This window comes from Panthera tigris, chromosome D4 (genome assembly GCF_018350195.1).
Source record: "Panthera tigris isolate Pti1 chromosome D4, P.tigris_Pti1_mat1.1, whole genome shotgun sequence".
Taxonomy (NCBI): domain Eukaryota; kingdom Metazoa; phylum Chordata; class Mammalia; order Carnivora; family Felidae; genus Panthera; species Panthera tigris.
Window position 1 is genome coordinate 53753056 of NC_056672.1, and position 24237 is coordinate 53777292.

The following is a 24237-nucleotide window of genomic DNA, read 5'->3' on the forward strand; positions in this document are numbered from 1 at the left end:
AAGCATTTGAGAAAATACAGCATCCTTTCTTGATAAAAACCCTCAAGAAAGTAGGGATAGAAGGAGCATACCTCAAGATCATAAAAGGCATATATGAATGACCCAACGCTAATATCATCCTCAGTGGGGAAAAACTGAGAGCTTTCCCCCTAAGGTCAGGAACAAGACAGAGATGTCCACTCTTGCCACTGTTATTCAACATAGTATTGGAAGTCTTAGCCTCAGCAATCAGACAACACAAAGAAATAAAAGACATCCAAATTGGCCAGGAGGATGTTAAACATTCATTCTTTGCAGATGACATGATACTCTATATGGAAAACCCAAAAGATTCTACCAAAAAACTGTGAGAAAAGATCCATGAATTCAGCAAAGCTGCAGCATATAAAATCAACGCACAGAAATCAGTTGCATTCCTATACACCAACAATGAAGCAACAGAAAGAGAAATCAGAGAATTGATCCCATTTACAATTGCACCAAAAACCATAAAATACATAGGAATAAATCTAACCAAAGAAGTGAAAAGTCTATATGCTGAAACTTATAGAAATCTTGTGAAAGAAATTGAAGCAGACACCAAAAAAATGGAAAAAGATTCCATGCTCCTGGATAGGAAGAACAAATATTATTAAAATGTCAATACTACCCAAAGCTATCTACACATTTAATGCCAATCAACTATCCTAAAATTTGTGTGGAACCAGAAAAACCCGAATAGCTAAAGTAATATTGAAGAAGAAGACCAAAGCAGGAGACATCACAATCCCAGACTTTAGCCTCTACTACAAAGCTGTAATCATCAACATGGTATTGGCACAAAAACAGACACAAAGACCAATGGAATAGAATAGAAACCCCAGAATTAGACCCACAAATGTATGGTCAACTAATCTTTGACAAAGCAGGAAAGAATATCCAATTGAAAAAAGACAGTCCCTTTAACAAATGGTGCTGGGAGAACTGGACAGCAACATGCAGAAGAATGAAACTAGACCACTTTCTTACACCATTCACAAAAATAAAGTCAAAATGGATAAAGGACCTGAATGTGAGACAGGAAACCATCAAAACCCTAGAGAAGAAAGCAGGAAAAGACCTCTCTGACTTCAGCCGCAGTAATTTCTTACTTGACACATCCCCAAAGGCAAGGGAATTAAAAGCAAAAATGAACTATTGGGACCTCAGGAAGATAAAAAGCTTCTGCACAGCAAAGGAAACAACCAACCAAACTAAAAGGCAACCGACGGAATGGGAAAAGATATTTGCCAATGACATATCACACAAAGGGCTAGTATCCAAAATGTATAAAGAGCTCACCAAACTCCACACCTGAAAAACAAATAATCCAGTGAAGAAATGGGCCAAAGACATGAATAGACACTTCTCTAAAGAAGATATCCGGATGGCCAACAGGCACATGAAAAGATGCTCAACGTCGCTCCTCATCAGGGAAATACAAATCAAAACCACACTCAGACACCACCTCACGCCTGTCAGAGTGGCCAAAATGAACAAATCAGGAGACTATAGATGCAGGATAGGATGTGGAGAAATGGGAACCCTCTTGCACTGTTGGTGGGAATGCAAACTGGTGCAGCCACTCTGGAAAACAGTGTGGAGGTTCCTCAAAAAATTAAAGATAGATCTACCCTATGACCCAGCAATAGCACTGCTAGGAATTTACCCAAGGGATACAGGAGTACTGATGCATAGAGGCACTTGTACCCCAATGTTTATAGCAGCACTTTCAACAATAGCCAAATTATGGAAAGAGCCTAAATGTCCATCAGCTGATGAATGTATAAAGAAATTGTGGTTTATATACACATTGGAATACTACTTGGCAAGGAGAAATAATGAAATATGGCCTTTTGTAGCAACGTGGATGGAACTGGAGAATGTTATGCTAAGTGAAATAAGTCATACAGAGAAAGAGAGATACCATATGTTTTCACTCCCATGTGGATCCTGAGAAACTTAACAGAAGACCATGGGGGAGGGGAAGGGAAAAAAAAAAAGGTTAGAGAGGGAGGGAGCCAAAACATAAGAGACTCTTAAAAACTGAGAACAAACTGAGGGTTGATGGGGGGGTGGGAGGGAGGAGAGGGTGGGTGATGGGTATTAAGGAGGGTACCTGTTGGGATGAGCACTGGGTGTTGTATGGAAACCAATATGACAATAAATTTCATATTTTAAAAAAACAGAAAAAAAACAAACAAGGAGGGGAACAAAACATAAGAGACTCTTAAATATAGAGAAATAACAGAGAGTTGCTGGAAGGGTTGTGGGAGGGGGGATGGGCTAAATGGGTAAGGGGCATTAAGGAATCTACTCCCTGAAATCATTCTTGCACTACATGCTAACTAATTTGGATGTAAGTTAAAAAATAAACAAATTAATTTAAAGAAAAAAGATTCTAAACAAAGAAAATGACAAGCAATTAATAAATATACTTATCATTAGATTGTAGTGCTTGGTGTCTAATAATTAGTCTATAATAGGCTTATTTGAGAAATTGCATACTATCATTAAACATTACAAGAAATAGAAGACGATATGTGTACATTTTGATTCTTAGTTCAGAGATGCCTTTCAAAGCATGAATTTGAAAAAGAAATAAGGAAAATATTAGTATTAACATCATTAACAATATAAACAATACATTGAGCATATGTCAGAAAACTTAACCAAGAAGGGATACAAAATGAAATTAAATGGAACAGCAATTCAAATGTTCTGGTAGCCACTGCTCTAACACATTCTCCTCCACTGAATGTACCTGGGCAGCATCAGAAATATTGATGCATAAAGTAGAAGTTCATCCAGCATCTTGAAGGAAAATGAGTTAGTCCTCTCCAAGTGCCTTATAAGTGCACATCAATTCTGGAAACCACACTATTTTCCTTAAATATCTAAAGTACTCATATTTCTTGAAAGATTTACAGTGTTATTTACTTAAAATATTCAGTTAGACTCTAGCCACTGTAGAGTCTGTGATATTTGGATGGAGAAATAAAAATAAATATTGCTTTTTCTCCTTCTTCCGAAAGATTAAATATGCTTTTTCATTAAATTAATTCTTCCAAAACTCATGCAGATTGAAATGTGGAAAAGATGTCAAACTATAACATAAAAATACACAGCTTGCATAAGTAGGAATTATACAGCCTCCCACTGATTTCTCACCCTGCTGCCCAGTCAACCTTATTTCCACTCACTTCTCTTGCTCATCACCCCAAACTTCCATTTTAATCTCATCAGGAGGCAGCTTTGGTTTAGTTGAAAAACAAAACAAAACAAAAAAACCCAAAAAACAGGTAATCTGAAATCATGTAGTTACTACTTTTAATAGCATTTCCTTCTCAAAAGTTTTGTGAGCCTGAGAATGTTAGTTACTACAGGCTTGACTTCCCTCACTATTTTTACCATACCTAAAATGCAATCTTACATTGCACAGTGTAGTTATTAAGGGTACAGCCTCTGGGATTAGTCTGCCACTAATAGCTGCGTAAATTTAGAGAGTTAGTTAAACTCTGAGCCTCAGGGCAAAACTCTAGAAATGGAGGATAAGGGGAGTCTTTATTTCATGTGATTTTCTGTGGATTAAATGAAATAATTCCTCTAATGCTCATAACTGAGCGCCTGGCACCCGTTGAAAAATCTCTGAACATTAGTTATTATTTTTGCAAGGTTTTTATGCTCAGTAATTGAAATGATATCCATTTCTCTCCCCACTTTTCTCTCATGTATCCCAGAATATGTGGAAGAGATTATTCCCATTGCAGTGTACCCTGTTAACTTCATTTTATTTTAATCCTTTTGCTTTACAATCCAGAATCTTGTGCTTCTCATTCACCTTCCTATCTCCAGTGCCTGCTAGGAAACCTCAAACACAGTGGGCACTAAACACATTAATTGTAATTGTCTCATTAGCCCAGTTGGCACTTTTAAGTAGCTCTACTCACACATGTCAGCTGTTATTACTCTAGAACTTCTGTCTGTACCTTTCCTAAGGTTTTGGGCACATCACCCTTTGCTAATTCTCCACATCTCTAGAGACCTCTACAAAAAAATGTGGTAAATACATTTTGATGGCTATGAGAAATAAGCCCACTGACTCAATTAAAGGAAGGACGTGGAGACTCAGAGCACAGTGAAGCGAGGCTTTAATCAACCTTCTTGCAAGAGCGAGTGTCTGATGGACAGGCACAGTTGAGTCAGTTACAGCCGGCAATTTATCTCCTAGGGTGTAAGTCCTTCTGATTCCTCACTGGCTAAGTACTATGGAAATTACAGCCTTACCTGGAAGTCAGTTTTTTGGCGAACGCTCATTGCAAAGCCCGGGAAAATAAGCCCACGAAATGGGGAGAGGAAGAAGAACTAGGAAGTGAAGTGTCTAAGGGTTTGGGACTCCATTGTCGGGTGGGGGTGGGGGTTGTACATATTTCTGGTAGGTTGTAAACCTATAGTTAACTAGAGGGCACAGCTTTCATTTGGTATTTTGAAAATGAATCATCTTACTTCTCACATGGCTAACTGGTTAGCAAATGAATATATGTATTTTAATAATCCTAGGAGTACTTGAAGACAAGTATCATTTGCTTTTTTTCGGTATGTTTGCATGATTACATTTATTTCCTGGGAACCATTTCATACATCAAAACACTGAAATAACTGGATTGTTCATCTCAAATTAAAATGGGGTAATTTAGTATATTAATAAATTATCTGAGACATAAGTTGTTGAATACTGGGGATAATTACTTAGAGGAAAGTGAAAGCATTAGAAATTCTAGTTAGGATTCAGGTTGGTGATTTGATCCAGGTTTTATGTTTGCTGGTACAAAGAAGGCCAAGAAATTAGGTAATTTGCTATCTAACAGGATGTGCTGATGGTCATTTACAGCCTTTTTTTCTCATTATTACCCATGGAAATGCTTTTCTTTTGTAATTCTTCCTTCTTATTCATTCATTTTCCTACTTTACTCTCTTGGCTTAGGCTCACTTACTTCCTCACACATGTCAGAGGGGAACAACCGACAATCTTGATGTGCAGAAAAGACGTCTAAAAAAAATGATCAGGATGAAATAACCTAACAGCTTGCCTTTGAAATCTAAAAGTGAAATGTATTTATTTTCTCATTATATAATGGCCTGCTCCCAGGATGCGGATCTGGATGTGGCTCTGTTGAGCTGGGGGGTGGGGTGGGAGGAAGCTAGCAGGACAATCTGTGAGCCCACACTTCTCATTAAAATGAGATTATTTTAAGAGGGTGTATCCACGTTCTACAAAATTGATTAGGTTTCCTAGGATTTTGATTAAGAAATTCTGACATCTGTAGAGTATCTTTAAAAGGTTATGCCTTCTGCAATAACTGGATGGAAATACTTATTGTACCATTATAATTTAGAAATATACCATTTAAATCAAATACTTTCTTAAAAATATAAACATATTTCCTGAAAACTGACATATCTTTGAAAGCCTGTAGTAAGGGATGCTATCCACAGTTTATTTTCAGTTCCTAACTACTTTCCTTTAAACTGAACTTGTAAATTATTGTTTCCATAAAAGGAACGTGGCATATAACACATACTGCTACAAAATAAGGAAATGTAAGAACATGCTGAGAAAGATGGACAGCCACGGGGCTTGCTGGAAGAAAGAGAGTCTAATCCTAGACCTTGGAATGATTGGAAAGGAGAAAAAACTGGCCAGAAACTAGCTAAGCCATTGCATAATCCATGAAGAAAATGACTAGCTCTTAATATATACCTCAGTACACATAGAAGGGATAAGTTGATGGTTATAAAAGGAAGGTGTTTAGAAATAGTGACTGTAAGATTTACTCACCTTTGGTATTGAATGGGGCAGAAAAAGGCTCAACTCCACCAAGTCATGCACCAAATGCATTATGATGATACCAGTCCAACTGCCATTACTAAGACCTACCCAAGATGCCAGGAACAAGGGCAGCAAGGGAAAAACAGACAGAACCTCGGATCCTTGGAGTCAGGGGAGCAGGTAGCTCAGAATCTGCCAGAGGAGGCAGGGAAATGGCAGGAGACAGGCCCTCAGAGCTCAGGCTCCAAGACCCAGATACATATTTCATTGGCTAATTGGACTTCACTTACAATACAAACTCAAAGAGAAAATCATTAAGAATTACATTCAAGAGGGGCCCCTGGTGGCTCAGTTGGTCGTGTCCAACTCTTGATTTCAGCTGAGGTCATGATCTCACGGTTCATGGATTCAACCCCTGTGTCAGTCAGGCTCTGTGCTGACAGTGAGAGCCTAATTGGGATTCTCTCTCTCCCTCTCTCTCTGTTCCTCCCCCACTCCCTCTCTCTCTCTCTTTCTCTCTCTCAAAATAAATAAAAAAATATTTTAAAGAGCGTTGTTTCTCCTTTCTAAAAAAACAAAATTAAAAATTACATTCAAGAAATACATTTCAAGAGAAGCCTGGGTGGCTCAGTCGGTTAAGCATCTGACTATCAATCTCAGCTTAGGTCCTGATCTTATGGTTTTGTGAGTTCGAGCCCCACATAGGCTCTGTTCTGACAGCACAGAGCCTGCTTGAGATTCTCCCTCTTTCTCTGACCCTCCCCCACTCACACTCTCTCTGTCTTTCTCAAAATAAATGAATAGACTTCAAAAAAATAATGTTAAAAAAAAAAGAATTACATTTCAAGATGGCAACTGCAGAGTATTAAATCCAAAACTGTGGGGGCCCTTCTGAGTCTGAGGCTGTTGGCAATTGCACTGGGCACATGAACAAGAAGCTCTGGAGCTGAGCAGTGTTCGAGGTATAGCAGATAGAGTAGTGATAAAAGGGAAACAAGTAAGCCTCACCAACACAAAGTTTGTATTCTAGTCATCGAGGACACCTTAAATAAAATCATTACATGTTATACCAAGTTGGAAGATAGGAAGGTCCATGAAGAAAAATAAATCAAAGAAGAAAGGATAAGGAGTGATGGGCATAATAATTTTAAATAAGTTGGTCAAGGAGGTCTCATTGAGCAGTTGAGAATTGTCTAAAACTTGAAGGGATAAGGGAGGCATCTTGAAGAAGCATGTTCCAGATAGAGGAAGGAAAAAAGTCATGGTCTGCAGCATGCATGAATCAATTAAGGAAAAGAAAGAGGCTAGTGTATTGGAGGAGAATGAGTCATGTGAAAAGTATGGGGTGTGGGAGATAAGCTTAGGAATCCCCCTGGGCTTACACCAATGGGTTAACAAGGCATAAAGAAATACAAAGCCATAGAATGCTTACACCAATGGGTTAACAAGGCATAAAGAAATACAAAGCCATAGAATGCTCACACCTGAGTTTGGGTAAACCAGAGTGGCAACCCAAGAAGAGGGAGGTGCAAAGGCACCCTAAGAATAGGGAGGTGTAAAGCCCCTAAAAATAGGGAGGTGAAAAGGTACCCCAGAATAGAAAGGGGTGCAGAGCCCCCAGAATAGAGAGGAAGGGGAAAGACCCAAAATAGGAATGGGTGCAAAGGTGCCTAATACATAGGTATATGAAATAAACAAGATTAGATATTCAGGGTGGAAGCACCCCCAATTTAGTACTATAGCAGAAAAGATGCTTTCATAAGAGGATGGAGCCAAGTTAGGTAAATTGAACTAAGGACCCCTGAGCTGCAGGCAAAGCAGCCCAGAGCAGAGATGGTTAACAAAAGAAAAGATGCCTTATTAACCCTGAGGTTATTCCCCCTATCTGTCTTACCCCTAGGCTAACTAAGATAAACAGGTGCTGCCTCATGTCCATTGTAAACAACCTTCCTCCCGACTGCCCAGCACCCAGATTTTGTTTTGTATTAACCCAAACCCCTAACCCTGTATATCTTCAAGACCCCCTTTCCCTCACATCCACAAGTTAATGTTCACAGATTCATTGTTGCTTTGGGCACATCCATCGCCATGCTTATAAGCCTTCTGATCCTGACAAAAACAGGGCAAGGATCCTTATTCAGGGCTCTTGTCTTTTCCCAGACATTAGCCATCACCTGTTTTTCTTCCTGCGTCCCACTTTCTTGCTAAACAAGAGAGAACTTTAGACCCAGAGTCTAAGACATGGGGACAGGAATTTAAGATGAGATCCAAATTTTAAAAGACTCCAAACTGTAGTGATCTGTAGTCCACCAACATGACTTTGGCTTCCCTTTTAATGAGCAGGAAGGTCACTGGAGAGTTTATAACAGAGTGAAATGATTCCTCTGTCTTTGAAAGGAATCTCTCCGGCTGTTCTATTGAGAAGAGACAGTAATGGTTCAAGAGTTGGAGCAGAAAGCCAAGCAGGAAGTTATTGCAATGATACAAGTAGGACTGATAGTGCTCCAGCCATTATACTCACATCCCAGGCAGCAGTAATTACATAGAAGCTCATGCCCATTTAACTTCTGAGTGAATTTCATCACAAGACAGTAGCTTAAGAAGAAGCAGAGTAGGAAATCACGATGAAGTGATTAAAAGTATGGGGCGCCTGGGTGTCTCAGTTGAGTGTCCAACTTCGGCTCAGGTCATGATCTCACGGTCCGTGAGTTCGAGCCCCATGTCAGGCTCTGTGCTGACAGCTCAGAGCTTGGAGCCTGCTTTGGATTCTGTGTCTCCCTCTCTCTCTGACCCTCCCCCATTCATGCTCTGTTTCTGTCTCAAAAATAAATAAACGTTAAAAAAAATAAAAAAAAAACAAAAGTAATAAAACCTTTCCCCAAACATTGGAGATTCAAGAACTGTTTGCTCAGTTTCTACATCCACTAGGATCTGGGATTGTATCATTTTAATTGACTCTCATGAGGTACGGTGACTAATCGCGGCATAGACATGGAGATGTCTAAGTAATTGTTATCTGTCCATGCTCCTATGTCCATCAAGGAGGACTTTCCAGTTTCTCTTTTCAGAGCAAGGAGGAGCATAAAATTTCAGAGAATGCACTGAAAATTTTGTATTTAGTCACATATGTGTGACTCAGAGAATTAAAGAGAGCTGGACTTCTTAAAAAAATACAGTTCTCAGAACAGGGCCTGCAAACCCACTCTAAACAAATGTCCTTTTGTACAGTGACAGCTGCCAAGTTGTCAAAAGCAGAAAGTCATTCATCAATATTCCTGTCTAGAAATGTTAGTCACTATCAAATAATCCTGCTCCCTTGTACATAAGCTTTCCTGCTCATCTCCTATATTTATATCCATGCTGTTAAAAACACTTAAATGTTGCAGGATGTATTTAACAATAAATCTAAACATACAATAGCTGTACCAACATCTAACAAGCAGATCGCCATGTAGGACTGTCAAGTTCACGTCTACACCCACCTAAGTCTGTAAGTCGAGTATACGTTGAACTTTCAAAAATCCTTTGGTCTTTCTGGGAATCTCACATAAAAGAAAAACAGGAATATCCTATATTTTACTTGGATATGTCCTCTATTAACTTTATTAACAATCTCAATTCATAAAGTCCCATTATCTCCTAAAGAAACACTGTAGGTAAAATTAATTAAGCATATTCTCCCATATCATGGCCTTTTCTCTGACTGTCCTACCACACTGTAGCTATTGTCAAGATGGCTCTTCACTCCTAGAGACATACTGGAACCCTCAAACCCAAATCTGAAAAATCTCAAATGCCCAAATTAACCAGGAACACTTTCTACTACATAGACGCAAATTTTGTGAACCGAGGCAGAGCCTGAAGTAGACTGACCAAAGTTTGAATATTTGCCAGCTCACTTTCCAGCAATGTGACCATAAAAAAATAAAAATAAAAATAAACCTACCTATTTTTCCATTTAGGGAAGCATGTTAAAAATTTTCAGGAAACATATTATTTTTCCTGAATATAATACTATTGCATGATCTTTAGTGAGAAAAAATTAAAGAATTCTATAAAGAAGAAAAAATTTTAAATGGTCCCTGTAACTCACAGATAACCATTATAAATATTTGGGGTCTTTCCAGCCCTTTAAAAGAAATCTATCTTTGATGACAAGATTTTTTTTCTTGAAGTTCTCTGGCAATTATATTCCTGTCACTGTATCTGAAGTTTCACTGCTCCTTCATGACACATGTGACTTAATATCTTGTCTTCAGAAAATATCTTATACCATGTGCTCCCTCAGACCTTCATTCAAGGTTCTGAAAGTCCATTGTAGTTTGGAAAAAATACCTGTGAGCCTAAGGGATGAATTCCTATTTCTACAAGAGTCAAGATCTCAAAGCCCAGTGACAAATTAAAGCAAGGATTCTCCACCCTACACCCCACCCCTGTGGTTTCTTACCCTTTAAATTTGTAACTCTGGGGAAGATCTATCTTTCAGCCATTGTGTCTGTGGCTTTATGCAATAGAACCTTAAAACTGTGGCAGAAACTATTATTATTCAGTGTTTATTATAATTAAATATAAATAAAGGCTGTGTTTAAGACAAAAATCACCTCAGTCTAAGCAGGTAGTTTGAAACAGCTCAATTTTTATCTATTACTTATCAGAATACACTCTAGAAAGTTGTGATCTTAGGGTTATGGGGAAAGTTACTAATCTATTTTTGTCGTTTCAAGTGTTTATTTAAATTTTAGTTAACATATCCTAATCTATTTTAAATAAAAGTGTCCACAAGATACTGATCCAGCTAGTATACAGAACCACTCTCAGGAGCCACTGGTTTAATCTAATCTAAGAACTATATAGTTCTTTCTAAATTTTCATATTCTTTTGCAGTGCAGTGCAATAGATTGTTTGAGCCAAAATTTAAATGCTGGTCATCTTAATGACAATAGGATCCTATTTCATACTGAGAAATGCATAGCAAATGTAAGGAAGGACCCAGACAGTGATTTTCACTTTTTCACAAAGAAGCAAGTATTTTAAAAGGCTCTGTTTCTGGACATGATAATTCTGTAGACATTGACTTGGTAATTTGCAACTTTAAAAAATATCCAGGAGATCTTTATATAATGTTTCTTTGGGAAATCCTCAAAGATTAGACAATGCTCCATTTGCTTCAGGTGGTTAAGACCATTAGAAGCATGCTCCATCTATCATTAATATGTAGCTCAACATTATGTGAAAAATAACAGAAGAGTAATAATATTGCAATCTGATCTTTTGTAATATCTATTGCCATGACAATTCAACACACCTTTCAGCCTGTAACTGTACATAGATAGGGCGATGATAGATGATAGATGCATTTACTTATATTGATGTGTGTGTGGTGTATTTGCATATGCATCTGGGGAGACGGAGAGGAAGGGAAGGAGGGAGAGGGGGAGAGAGAGAGAAGGCAAAGGCCTGTATTACCTAAAGATCAGGGTTTTTTCTGTTTTATAGAGTTTTTTCCTAAAAGATTTTTGCAAGTTTGTTTGACTTCATCAATCTCTTCACTCAATCACATCAGAAGAAGAGTCCTTGAGAAGAGGTTTAACTTTATAAACAGGTCCTTGGAGGCAACCGTTGGAAAAAAATAACTCTCAGATTGATCTTCCTATCATGCTTGGAAATAGTATTAATATTGATTCCCAAAGGAAGGTGGCATAAAAATGGTAACAGAAGAACAGTCATGATTTAAAAAAAAAAAAAAAAAAAGTCCTGATTGTAAGTAAATCATTCTGCCATAGCACAGAATCATTTGAAGTCACTGTAAAAGTTAAAGTCCTGCTTTGTGTCACTTTGTATAGTGTATGATACAAATCCAAAACATATTTCTTAATAATAGAATTACATAATAACATAGATTTATTATATATTTATTATCATAAAAATATATTTCAATATTTTCTGGCTTTTTGTACTTTTTCTTCATTAAAATAGCGACTTGTTATTTTTAACATAGTGAATTATGTTTGATCTTTTGCCATTAGATAATAAATAGTGCCCCAAGCAGCAGCAGGGTAAGCTAGAAAGTATGAAATGGATATGTATGGCTGTGTCTTCCTCTTCCATTCACCCCCACAGACAGTGGCCCTGCTTCCTTCTCCTCCAATTCTGTGCAAAGCCAGCTTAAGAAAGAGCTGATAATATTGAACACTCCAATTACAAAGGCATAACAGCCTTAAGATGTTATTGTGCAAGGAATATTTACATCTTCTACAAAATATTTTTTCTTTTATTTAGAATTATAAATGAAAATATTATAGTGTAGTCCATCTTGCAAAATGCATGACATTTTTATGAAAAACACTCCCCCTTTCTTACTATATATTCTCTTTCTCAGAAACGACCTATTTCAACTCTTTCACTTGATAATTTCACATTTAACTACATGTTTCTAAGTAATGTATTTATAGTATTGTTTCTGGTTTTTAGTTTTTAAAAATATCCAGTATGGATTTAGCAGGTCTCTTAAATTGTAAGTCAAAACATCCTTCCATTTCTCCAGCTCCTCAGTTATTAATAATGTTTGCTAAAGTCAATGCTTGGCAATGTCTTTATTACATTATAAATAAAATGTTTTGCTGAAGTACATTATGATTTCATTTTCATTTTCTTTCTTTTCATTGTCCTTTAAGTAACAATTATTTTTGTTTTGTTTGCTTTGTTCTTTGTATCTTAATGTATCAGTAACCGACTTCCAAACTACCAATCAGAATTGTAAATTTCCTCTTAAAAATATTAAAAATCATCAAACATCCTATTTGGTGTGTTTTATTTCTGAAAATATTTCTTTGGGAGTACTAAATCCTTCTCCTCAAATCTGGACTCTGAGAACTGAATTGTTCTCCAAATTCAATGCAAAGTTGATATCTTGGGCTCTTCAGTTTTAATTTTTGGGGGAGATTCTTTCCCAGATACAGCTTTAATCCTCTGTTTCTTAAAATATATTTCACTCTTTAATTCATTGTCTCATTTTGGTGGAATGCCTCTTTCGGTGGAATCCTTGGAAAGAGCGCAAGAGAGGAAATTTTTAGATACCTTGTATGTCTGAACATACAATTTTTAGATACCTTGTATGTCCCTCTCTCTCTCTCTCTCTCTCTCTCTCTCTATATATATATATATATATATATATATACACACACACACACATATATATACACATACATATAGATATATACATATTTTTTTTTTAGGATTTTCTCATTGCTCAGATTCCTTTTTGATATACCTTTTAAAATATATTTTCTAGACACTATCAGACCTATTCAATCTGGAAACATATTAATTATTGATAATTGAAAATTATCAGGCAAATAATTTAAAAATGTTTTGAAGAACTGAATAATTACATATTAATTATTCAGTTCTTCAAAACATTTTTAAATTATTTGCCTGATAATTTTCTCTCCTCTAGCTTCTCAGTTCTCTCTCTCTCTGGAATTTTTATCATTCAGTTACTGGACAACCTATAGTTATTCCCTAATATCATTACTTTTTCACTTTTACTTTTACTTTCACTTTTTCATTGCATGATCTTTTTTCCTACTCTTTGAGAGAGTATTTCAATTTTGCTTCCAATTCTTTCATTCTTAATTTCTGCTATAATATTTTATTTTTTTGTAATGTTTATTTTTGAGAGAGAGACAGAATGCAAGTGGGGGAGTGGCAGAGAGAGGGAGACACAGAATCTGAAGCAGGTTCCATGCTCTGAGCTGTCCGCACAGAACCCAACGCAGGGATTGAACCTCAGCTATGAGATGATGACCTGAGCCAAAGACGGAGGCTTAACTGACTGAGCTATCATATTTTAAATGTCCATCAAGCCTTTTTATGATTTTCTAAATTTTATCTTTAGCATCTTTTTTCTTATGTCATGGAATATTTTCTAATTTCCTCTGAGAATATAAATATTTATTCCTGTTTCCTGTTTGCATGCTCACTTGCACTCATATTCTCTCTCATTACACACACACACACACACACACACACACACACACATATATATGTCATTTCCTTTACATCTTTTCATTTTGGTCTTTGCCTTTCTTATTGAATTGCTTACCTAAATTTCCTGCCATTATTTGCTATGAACTCCTGTTAGTAAGAAGCACTGGAAAGTATATTGAAGGTCTGAATGCTTGACCAGGGCTTGCAAACTGGTGGGTGATCTACCTCCAGTTGACATGTTTTGACAGGGGAACCCCTACAGTCAGTATTTTTAAGAATATTACCTTGTACAGGCTTTTATCTAGAAATGAAACTTTCACACTCCTAATGACGGATTTTAAGCCTGACAGTGATAGGTAACTGTGCAAATGGGCTGATGAATCTCACAACTCAGTGTATTGCATTTCACTTAATACCCCTGCTATCTGTGACTAACATCCCAGAGTCTGGATTCCTTCTAGTATAGTATCTAGTATGACTCTTGATAGAGTGAATTTCTCCTGTTGGCACTGAGCAACTGTAGTTGCCAGCTGTGCCAGATGTGAAAAGGGATCAGGTAACAAACAGCATCTTATACAATTAAAACAAAACTTCTCCACCTGAATCTCCATTTTTGGATACCCCTGTTGCCTCTTGTATCTGAGCCTTTCCATGGTTGAATATGAATTGTCTGTCTTTTGCATTTTCCTGACCACTTGTTTGGATTTCTAATTTCCCTGCTCTTTTAAATCACTGAACATTCATCTACCTGTTTTCCCTCTTCCACAAATATATTGTGATCTCTCCTTCCCTTGGTCCCTGTGCATCTAGTCTTTACTAGAGCAATTATAGTGAGTATTGGGAGAAAGCAAAGGTAAAAGTATGAATCCAGTCCTTTGTGCTCAAGGGATGCTCTGCTATTTAATTCTACTTTTGGATTTCAGACATAATTTAGCTGGTAAAAAAAAAAACAGCTAATTTTGTATTTTGTACTTCTTGAAATCACAGCAAATGTGTACGCCCTTACTTTCCTGTGTTAATTGTGAATCAGGCCACTATATGCACTTAAATTCAATTTAAATGATATTTATATTCATAGTGTAGCCTTTTTTATGAATTTATAGGACTTTGTATATGGCTATCTCCTGTTATTTTAACGTTTTCCTAATTTGTTGAAAAATGTGTTTTCAATTAGATTGTCTAGTAAGTGTTTTAAGTGTTAGGGCTGCAGAAACAAAATACTTGTCCATCACTTCCTTTAATTACATTTTCTAGTGATCATATTAGCAGACTTGGGAAAATTAGTAGATATATCAAAAGCAAAATACCATTACATAACTATGAATTATTTAAGTTTCAGTCTACACAAAAGTATACAAAACAAGACAAACTGAAATTATAGGAAAAAAATAAACAAACAAAAGGAAAGAATGAACAGTTGATTCTGTGGCCCTTCCCTCTAATCTGAGGGACATCTAAGAATTTGACCCTTAGTCAATTCCTCTTTTACCAAAGATGGATCAGCTAAATCTACCATCACTGTCAATAAAAAAATTCACACAGCTCATTCACAAATGTACATATTATCAAAATTATTAAAGCTGAGGGCTCTGTTTCATTGCTTCAGGATCTTTGCTCATTGCTTTTTTTTTCTGAAATACCACTTTCAGAATGTAAGAAATAAAGGTCAGACTGATAGGAGTAGATTATAAAGCAGTTGCTTGAAAAGTGCAGGACCAGGCACTAAGGTGATATTGCCTATGATTCTCAGACCAACATGTACTAGATATATGAGTTGGCAATGATTTGTTTAAGGAATTAAAGATTTTGACTAGTGACATCATTAACTGTATTAACCAATAACATCATTATTTATTAGCAAGCAGAAACCCTAAATTTCTTTTTTTGGGGAGAGAAAGAGAGAGAGGCAGAGAGTGAGGGAGAGAGAGAGAATCTTAAGCAGACTCCAAGCTTAGCATGTAGCCCAACGTGGGGCTTGAACTCATGCCCCTGAGATCATGACTAGAGCCAAAATCAAGAGTCAGACTCTTAATTCATTGAGCCACCCAGGCATATCAGCAAGCACAAACTCTAAAGTGCCATCCTTCTTCAAGTCTCTGTCTAGACTCCTTGATGCAGAATAGCTTTCTTTGGATATGAGTACGTATGATGTCTTTTCCTCTATTGCTAAAGGAATTCCCAGACATTTGAGTTTAAAGCCTAAATTAGGAAAAGTGTCTATTCATGTCTTCTGCCCATTCTTAACTGGATTATTTGTTTTTTGGGTATTGAGTTTGATAAGTTCTTTATAGATTTTGGATACTAACCCTTATCAGATAGTCATTGGCAATTATCTTCTCCCGTTCTGAAGGTTGCCTTTTAATTTTGCTGCGCAGATGCTTTTTATATTGGTTAAGTCCTAATAGTTCATTTTTTGCATTGTTTCCCTTCCCTCTGATGACATGTCTAGTAAGAAGTTGCTACAGCTGCTGTTAAAGAAGTTATTGCCTATGTTCTCCTCTAGGATTTTGATGGTTTCTTCCCTCACACTTAGGTCTTTTACCATTTGAATTTATTTTTGTGTGTGGTAGAAGAAAGTGGCCCAGCTTCATTGTTGTTTATGCTGCTGTCCAGTTTTCTCAACACCATTTATTGAAGAGACTATCTTTTTTCCATTGGATATTCTTTCCCGCTTTGACAAAGACTAGTTGACCATATAATTGTGGGTCCATTTCTGGGTTTTCTATTCTGTTCCATTGATCTATGTGTCTGTTTTTGTGTCAGTACCATACTGTCCTGATGACTACAGCTTTGTAATATAACTAGAAGCCCGGAATCATGATGCCTCCAGCTTTGCTCTTCTTTTTCAAGGTTTCTTTGGCTATTCAGAGTCTTTTGTGTTTCCATACAAATGTTAGGATTGTTTGTTCTAGCTCTGTGAAAAATGCTATTGGTATTTTGATAGGGATTGAATTAAATGTGTAGATTGCATTGGGTAGCATAGACATTTTAATGATATTTGTTCTTTCAATCCATGAGCATGGAAATTTTTTCCATTTCTTTGTGTTCTCTTCCATTTCTTTCATAATTGTTTTATAGTTTTCAGAGTACAGATCTTTTACCCCTTTGGTTAGGTTAATTCCTAGGTACCTCATGGTTTTGGTGCAATTGTAATTGGGATAGGTTTCTTGATTTCTCTTTCCGCTGTTTCATTATTGGTGTATAGGAATACAACAGATTTCTGTACATTGATTTTGTATCTTGAGACTTTACTGAATTTTTGTATTACTTCTAGCAATTTTTTGGTGGAATCTCGGGTTTTCTATATAGAGTGCCACGTCATCTGCAAATAGTGAAAGTTTGACGCATAGATGGCCAACAGATACATGAAAAGATGCTCTACATTAATCATCATCAGGGAAATACAAATCAAAACTACAATGGTATATCACCTCATACCATTCAGAATGGCTAAAATTAACAACACAAGAAATAATATGTGTTGGTAAGGATGCATAAAAAGGGGAACCCATTTGCACCGTCGGTGAAAATGCAAACTGGGGCAGTCGCTCTGGAAAATAGTATGGAGGTTCCTCAAAAAGTTAAAAAAAAAAGAACAGCCTATGATCCAGCAATTGCAGTACTAGGTATTTACCCAAATGATACAAAAATGCTGATTCAAAAGAATACATGCACCCCAATGTTTATCGCAGCATTATCAACAATAGCCAAATTATGGAAAGAGACCAAATGTCCATCGACTGATGAAGGGATAAAGAAGATGTGGTATATATATTTATATATAATGGAATATTACTCAGCCATAAAAAGAATGAATTTTTGCCATTTGCAACGATGTGGATGAAGCTACAGTATTATGTTAAGTGAAATAAGTCGATCAGGGAAAGACACATACTATATGATTTCATTCATATGTGGAATTGAAGAAACAAATTATCATAGGTGACAAAAAAGAGGCAGGAAAGCCAAGAAATAGAGTCTTAACTATAGAGAACAAACTGATAGTTACCAGAGGATAGGTGGGTGGGGGTATCAGTTAAGTAGGTGATGGTGTTAAGGAGTGCACTTGTGATGAGCACCAGCTGTTGTATAGAAGTGGTGAATCACTGCGTTGTACACCTGAAATTAATATTACACTGTATGTTAATTAACTGGAATTTAAATAAAGACCAAAAAATAAGAAGAATAAAGCCAAAGTTAGGGCTAAAATTTTGGTTCCATTAAAGTCAATTGAAGAAAAGATGGAGAAAAAAAAGTGAAACATATTTACTCTCTTTGCTGACTACCTTTTAAGTTCAAATTAGTTTCAGCTTTAGATAACTAACAAATAAGCAAACAAAGCTAGGATCCTAATCAAGGTAGAATTTCTCTCTTACATAAAAATTCTGGATGTGGGTAGTCCAAGGTTGGTGTGTGCATCACCAAGGAGAACGAGTTTATTGTATCATTCTGCTGCCACACCCAAGCTTGGCATCCATGCTTATGCACTGCATGGTACAAGAGAGCTGCTGGAGCTCTGTGCACCACATCCAAATCCAGACAGCAGGACAGAGAAGGAGTGGAAGGACACAGAGTGCTTCTCGCAACTGGGTTAACAATATTAACCACCTTCTATAATTTCTTTATGTCATATTGGCTCAAATATTGTCTCCATAGCGTATCTAGGTATGAAGGACGGGGAGTGTTGTAACTCAGTGAAAATACTGAGTACCCAAGTAATATTCATGATCTGCTCCTAAAGAAGGAGGAAGAAATAGATAGTGTGCAGCAATTAGCGGTCTAAGATGCTTGTATTCTTTCCCCTGCAGCGTTTCCCCACTGATACATAAACCTTACTAATTTGCTATGATTGTCAATTCATAAACCTCCCTAGATCTGCCTTCTTATTTTCTGCCCCTATGGCTTCCATTTCCTGCCTTATTACCCCCATGTCCCTTCTATTCCCTTACCTAACCATAATTCAAAACCAGTCCATCTTTTTATATTCAGTTTATTCACCCTAAGTAATTTTATGTTTACAGTAGTTTTGAAAGTGGCAAGACTAACCATTTAGTTTTTTTTCTTCTAAGATAACTGATAAACTGAATCATGATGTCTTTAGCTTATACAATAGTGTTACCTTCCCTCTTTCAGCCATGCTAGCTGTGAAATAAGGAAAATTTCTAACCTTTTCCAATGATATGGTAAGATCTTCCTTGTCTCTTGTTCTTCCTTTCAGAATAAAATTTTTGTCCTCTGTGTCCACAGCTGTGAGTCTTTGCTCTTCTTTAAAAATGTCTGGTTTTGTTCTTCCAAGATTTTATTTAAATTCAAGTTAGTTAACATAGTGTGTAATATTGATTTCAGGGGTAGAATTTGGTGTTAATTCATGTTTGCAAATTCCAACACTGAACCACATGTTAAATAAATGAATCTTTACACACTTGAGTTTTATATGTAGGATTATATTAATATACTAATTATGTGATACTAACAATATATTGCAAAACTTATAAGGAGTATGGAATGATAATGTATTATCTGCAGTTTCAGGGGAAATAAAAATACATTTTGTATTTTCATCATATAGTTAAAGATTAGCAGGGTAAAAATAAAAATCTAGAAAATTATGTCCAATCACCTCTCCCTAGAACTGTGCTTGTCAAACTATAGTATGTATAAGACTTACTTAGGATCCTTGATAAGACTTAAATAGGATCCTTGATAAAAACCCTTGAGCTTTATACGCCTCATCCCTAGAGACTCTGATTCAGTTCATATAATGTAGAATCCAAGAAACTGTGTTTTCAGTCAGCACACGAACGTTCACAGACAGGATACCAAAAGGAAAAATTGGCAGGGGGGCTGACAGATCAAAGAGAACTCCCTTCACACAATAGGGGTTAAAAGCAAACAAACAGTAGAAAAGGAAAACATCAATACATCCATGTTAGAGCCTTCTGTTTTTCAAGAGAACATACTTAAAAGACAGAGTGATTATAAAATATAATAAAAGAACTTTCCAGTTTTTAGAGAAGATTAAAGGGAGAAGAGGATTATTGTGCACTCAGTGAGAAACTGAAGCCACATTATGTAAAATGTTAAGAGAGTAATTTATACCCAATATACAATTTGGCAGCGATTTTATTTTGAACCAATCAAAAAATAGAAGCAAATTATGAAAAATATTGCTATCAAACAAGGGCAATATAATGATTAGGTCGGTGACATATTTTTCCTCATCAGAAGACAACGCACTAATTTTCTATTATGTAAATGTAAAACTTAAGAGTTCTAACTCTAGAGACAATTCCAATACCTACTAATTATATTATAATAGACTTTTTTTTTCCAAATCTCAGTTGTTTCAACCCTAAAATTAGGATGAAATTGTTCACTAACTCATGAGGTTGTGCTGACAAATCAATACAACATGATAATACATGTAAGTTTGTAACACGGTGTCTACTGCATGAATGTCTGATATTGTTAGACCTACAATATACTCTCATGTCTTCCGAAGCTGTCTTCCAAATAAATAAGGGTGATAAGGGTGAGATCAAACAGTAAATCTGCACAGACTACAGCTACTGGGGACAAAACAAAACCCTGCTATACAAAGGCTTTACCTAATCATGGACTAAGAATGTTCTATAAGGATCCAAATACTCTTCAAGATTTTGACTGTCTGAAAAAAATCCTTTAGACTAGAATGAATGTGGAGATGAATAATTACTGAAAATCCTCTGGCTAGGGATTACCATGCTTCTCTTCCCTACTGATACTGCTATCCTTCGTTCATATATATAATCTCCCCATGGAAAAGGAAAAAGGACAAGACCACTTGTAAGAGAAATCCTCCACTTACACATCTATTCGTGTGATCCCCTCCATTGTCATGGGTATGGTTGGACCTGAGCAATTAGCTGAGCAATGCTTTCCCTGAAGTCTTTCCTGCTTGACAATCTAGATTCATGAACTGGAGAGAATGTTTATTACCCTACCTCCTAGCCAAACTGTATTTATGAGTTGCCTGAATCTAGTTTACTTGCCTTCTTAAAGCAGGTACAAATTATCCCACTCAATTTTACTTGGGGTTTTACAGTTGAGTGCTTCAATTTGTCACTAGAAGGAGAGAGAAAAACTAGAATAGTAGAGCCTTTAGGGTTCATTCAGTATAGGACATACGAAATGTCCTGTAAAAATTAAATGGCTGTTATTGTCATCTACCTGCTGGTAGCAACCAAATCTGTATTCCAACCCAAATATCTCTCCTGAGTTTCAAATCAAAAGATTGAGTTGCCTCCTGGGCTATAAAACTGTAATCTCACAAGCAACCCCTAAACCACAAATCATTCGAGTCTCCCCAAAACTGTTTCTTCTACACTGCTTTTCAGTAAATGTCATCACTGGAATCAGTTACCATGCCCTGGAATTTTCCTCTCTGATTCTTTATATCTTTATATTCACACTAGACACACTAGACACCTCTTGTCCAGGTTGCTAATACCGCAACCCAAATTATCTCCTTTCCGTCCTACTCCTATTCCAATGTACCCTTTGAACCACCACCAAAATGATGTTTTAAACAATTCTGAAATGCTCTCTCTTGTGTGTTACATCTTCCAGCTACCATCAATGGCAGACAAGATGAAGGGCCATTTTATCAGCATTCTAGTATGCCTTTATGATCTCAGTCCAGCATAGGATCATCTCCTGCCATGACTGTCAAAGCTTCCCAACCAACGATCACCACACATCTCTCACCAAACACATAGGGGTTATTTAGCTTCTTGCTACAAGGGAGAACACACATCAGAGGAACACTGGAGTGTTTCTGTAAAAGGTAGTTAGAAGGAGCTTATTATCGTATTTGCACATGTGCCAGAGATTCCAGGTAGAATTTAGAGACGTGGATAATTCAGAGTGGGATGCCGTCAGACAACACAAAGAAATCAATGACTGGGTATCTATCTAATCTCTCTCTCTGTCTCTCTCTCTCTCTCTCTCTCTCTCTATCATCTATCAATCTATACATTTTTTTATATATCTAGGAGGCAGGGAGTTCAAAGTGGAGATAGACTTGTCACCGGTAAAGAAACCACACTCATGCATGCTTTCCTGAAGAACAGGGTGTTTCATTAACTTTTGTGGTTGCAAAGTATCCTTTCCTCTGTCTTACTCATTTGCAGCCACAGAGTGGGCTTCTCCAAGTACTGATTCTATTCTGAAAGTTTTTTTTTATGTTTTCTGTGGAATGTTACCGCCAAGCTGTCAGCTTCCAGGGAGCTGCTAAGGTCATTTTCCACTTTCTCACCACCCATGCCAAGTTCTGCCTCCTCATTTACCCAACACTGTGCAGCCCCCTGAAAGACATGTGCTATTCATAGTTTATGAGTCTTGACGGAAGCATTTCTCAGAGCTTGAAAAACTCCAATTGTACTTTTTCCAGGACTTCCTCCTACTTACCCCTTAGGATTATTTTCCTCCTCTCATGTGCATGTGTGTATGAGTTAACATATGGAAGAAATACATAAATGTAATAGCACCATCTTTTTTAAAACAAACGAAACAATATAAAATTAAGTGAAATAAATTGTCCATTCACTAATCCATTCACAAGCCATCTTATTCTTCTTCCCAGTTTCAAAATGAGAATAAGATTATTGTATTCAAGGCTACCACCTTGAAAAAATGATAATACACCAACAACATAGAGATTCTCATTTTCCTAGGGATAGATATGCAACCAATGAATCTAAAAGTTATTTATTATTATTAAAAAAATAAAAATAAAAGTTATTTATTTGGATTTCCAAGGGTTTAATAATATATTTAATAATATATGTTTATTCATGTGTCTTTGTCAAAGATGTATTTAAAAAGGAACTGATTTTCCCAATTCAACTATTCTATAGATAAGATTAAAAAAACTAATCTTGACTTTGAAATCAAATTCTCTAAAGATAAGTCAAAACAAAGTATTCTGGAACTATACAAAGAAAGCATCCCCATGAATACTAACAACTAGGAGAAATGTATTAGGATATACAATGTTAAATATACATATACATATATTCATATATATGCATATATTCATAAATATATTGATATATTCATATATATATATGTTTTTAAGTTCACCAAAGTACTACCAGCAGTAGCTTAAAATCCAAAATACTGTAATGCTTTAAAATCCTCTAAAGAATCCTTTTCCATAATCAATAAATCTTCATATCCACTTGTTAATTTAGCGAGTATAGTACCATTTCAGCAAACTCTCAGGAGTGATGAAATAAAAACAAGAATTACTGTAACAATGTTAGCTCAGTATATATAAAATGACCTACATCCTCTTAGTCCATTAATAGAACCTTTGGGGAACCAAGCAGTTAAAAGTAAATTAACAATAAAAAACCCAACTGAATCAGGCTTTGACGTGTGCACATAGCTCACCTTCTTCAAACAGAACTCCAAACATAATATGAATTAAATAAGTAATAGTAGTCTAAAAATTTCATACAATAACTGGGTAATACAATGGTTGGTTTAATGCATGGTTAACACAATGACAGTGTGTAGCGCTGCCTGGGAGCAAGACGGGCAGAGCGCTGGCCCCCTTGTTCCCCGGGGCAGAAAGATGCTCTTTCACCACCTGCCGAGCGTGCCGGTGTTGGGAGTGAGGCTCAGGGACCCCCCCACCGCCCCCCTCCCCCGAGCCTCCAGGCCACCGAGGTCGGAGGCAGTTCAACAGTTCGACCTGAGGCGGGTCGAACCCTGCGCAGTTCGACCTTGACTTCGTGTCCCGTATGATACCCGAGGTGGAGTGGGCAGCGCTCCTGGAGGTGGCCACTACCTTGCTTCTGGTTGAAGTGCCCGAAAGGCCGATTCAAGGGAGGAGCATGATGAAGAATTTCTAAGAAGATGCACCACTCGCTGCTGGAAGGGGATGTGTCAGAGGGCACTTTGCAAAGTCCCGAGAGCGGACGTCTGTCCCGCAACACTGGTGGGATCCCCAACATGCTGCTGAATGCGGAAGGCGCCCAGACTTACCTGTGCCAGGTAGCGGTTTTCATCCTGTGACCCTGCGGATCTCTATGTATATTTTGTTTGCTGGTGCTGCCATGTACCCCAGTCCTTGATCCAGTGACACACTGAACACACAATATTCCTGAGCTTGATATTCTATTTTTTCCCGCTAAAGTTTCAAACACCGCCATCCCCCGAAAAGGAGGAAGGATTAAACCTTATACTTTGTATAATGAACTAGCTAGAACATAATAAAAAAAGAGACAAACTTTAAACAATAAATCATAAACGTTAACTGAAAACATAGACAGCGTACGAGCTACCTGTAAACAGTTAATAAGGAAAAATTCTTCTCCATGACTAAATAAATAATAAGAAGGATTTTCAGATAG

General features: G+C 36.8%; 1 protein-coding gene across 1 annotated transcript; it reads left to right on the forward strand.

The window, feature by feature from the left end:
- The first annotated feature begins 5902 nt into the window (after window positions 1-5902).
- Window positions 5903-23899, forward strand: LOC122232953 (multifunctional methyltransferase subunit TRM112-like protein). Its single transcript, XM_042963487.1, is given in 5 exon segments — window positions 5903-6028; window positions 23399-23495; window positions 23582-23710; window positions 23713-23733; window positions 23736-23899. Coding segments are annotated over 5 exon segments (537 nt in total).
- Window positions 23900-24237: the final 338 nt, after the last annotated feature.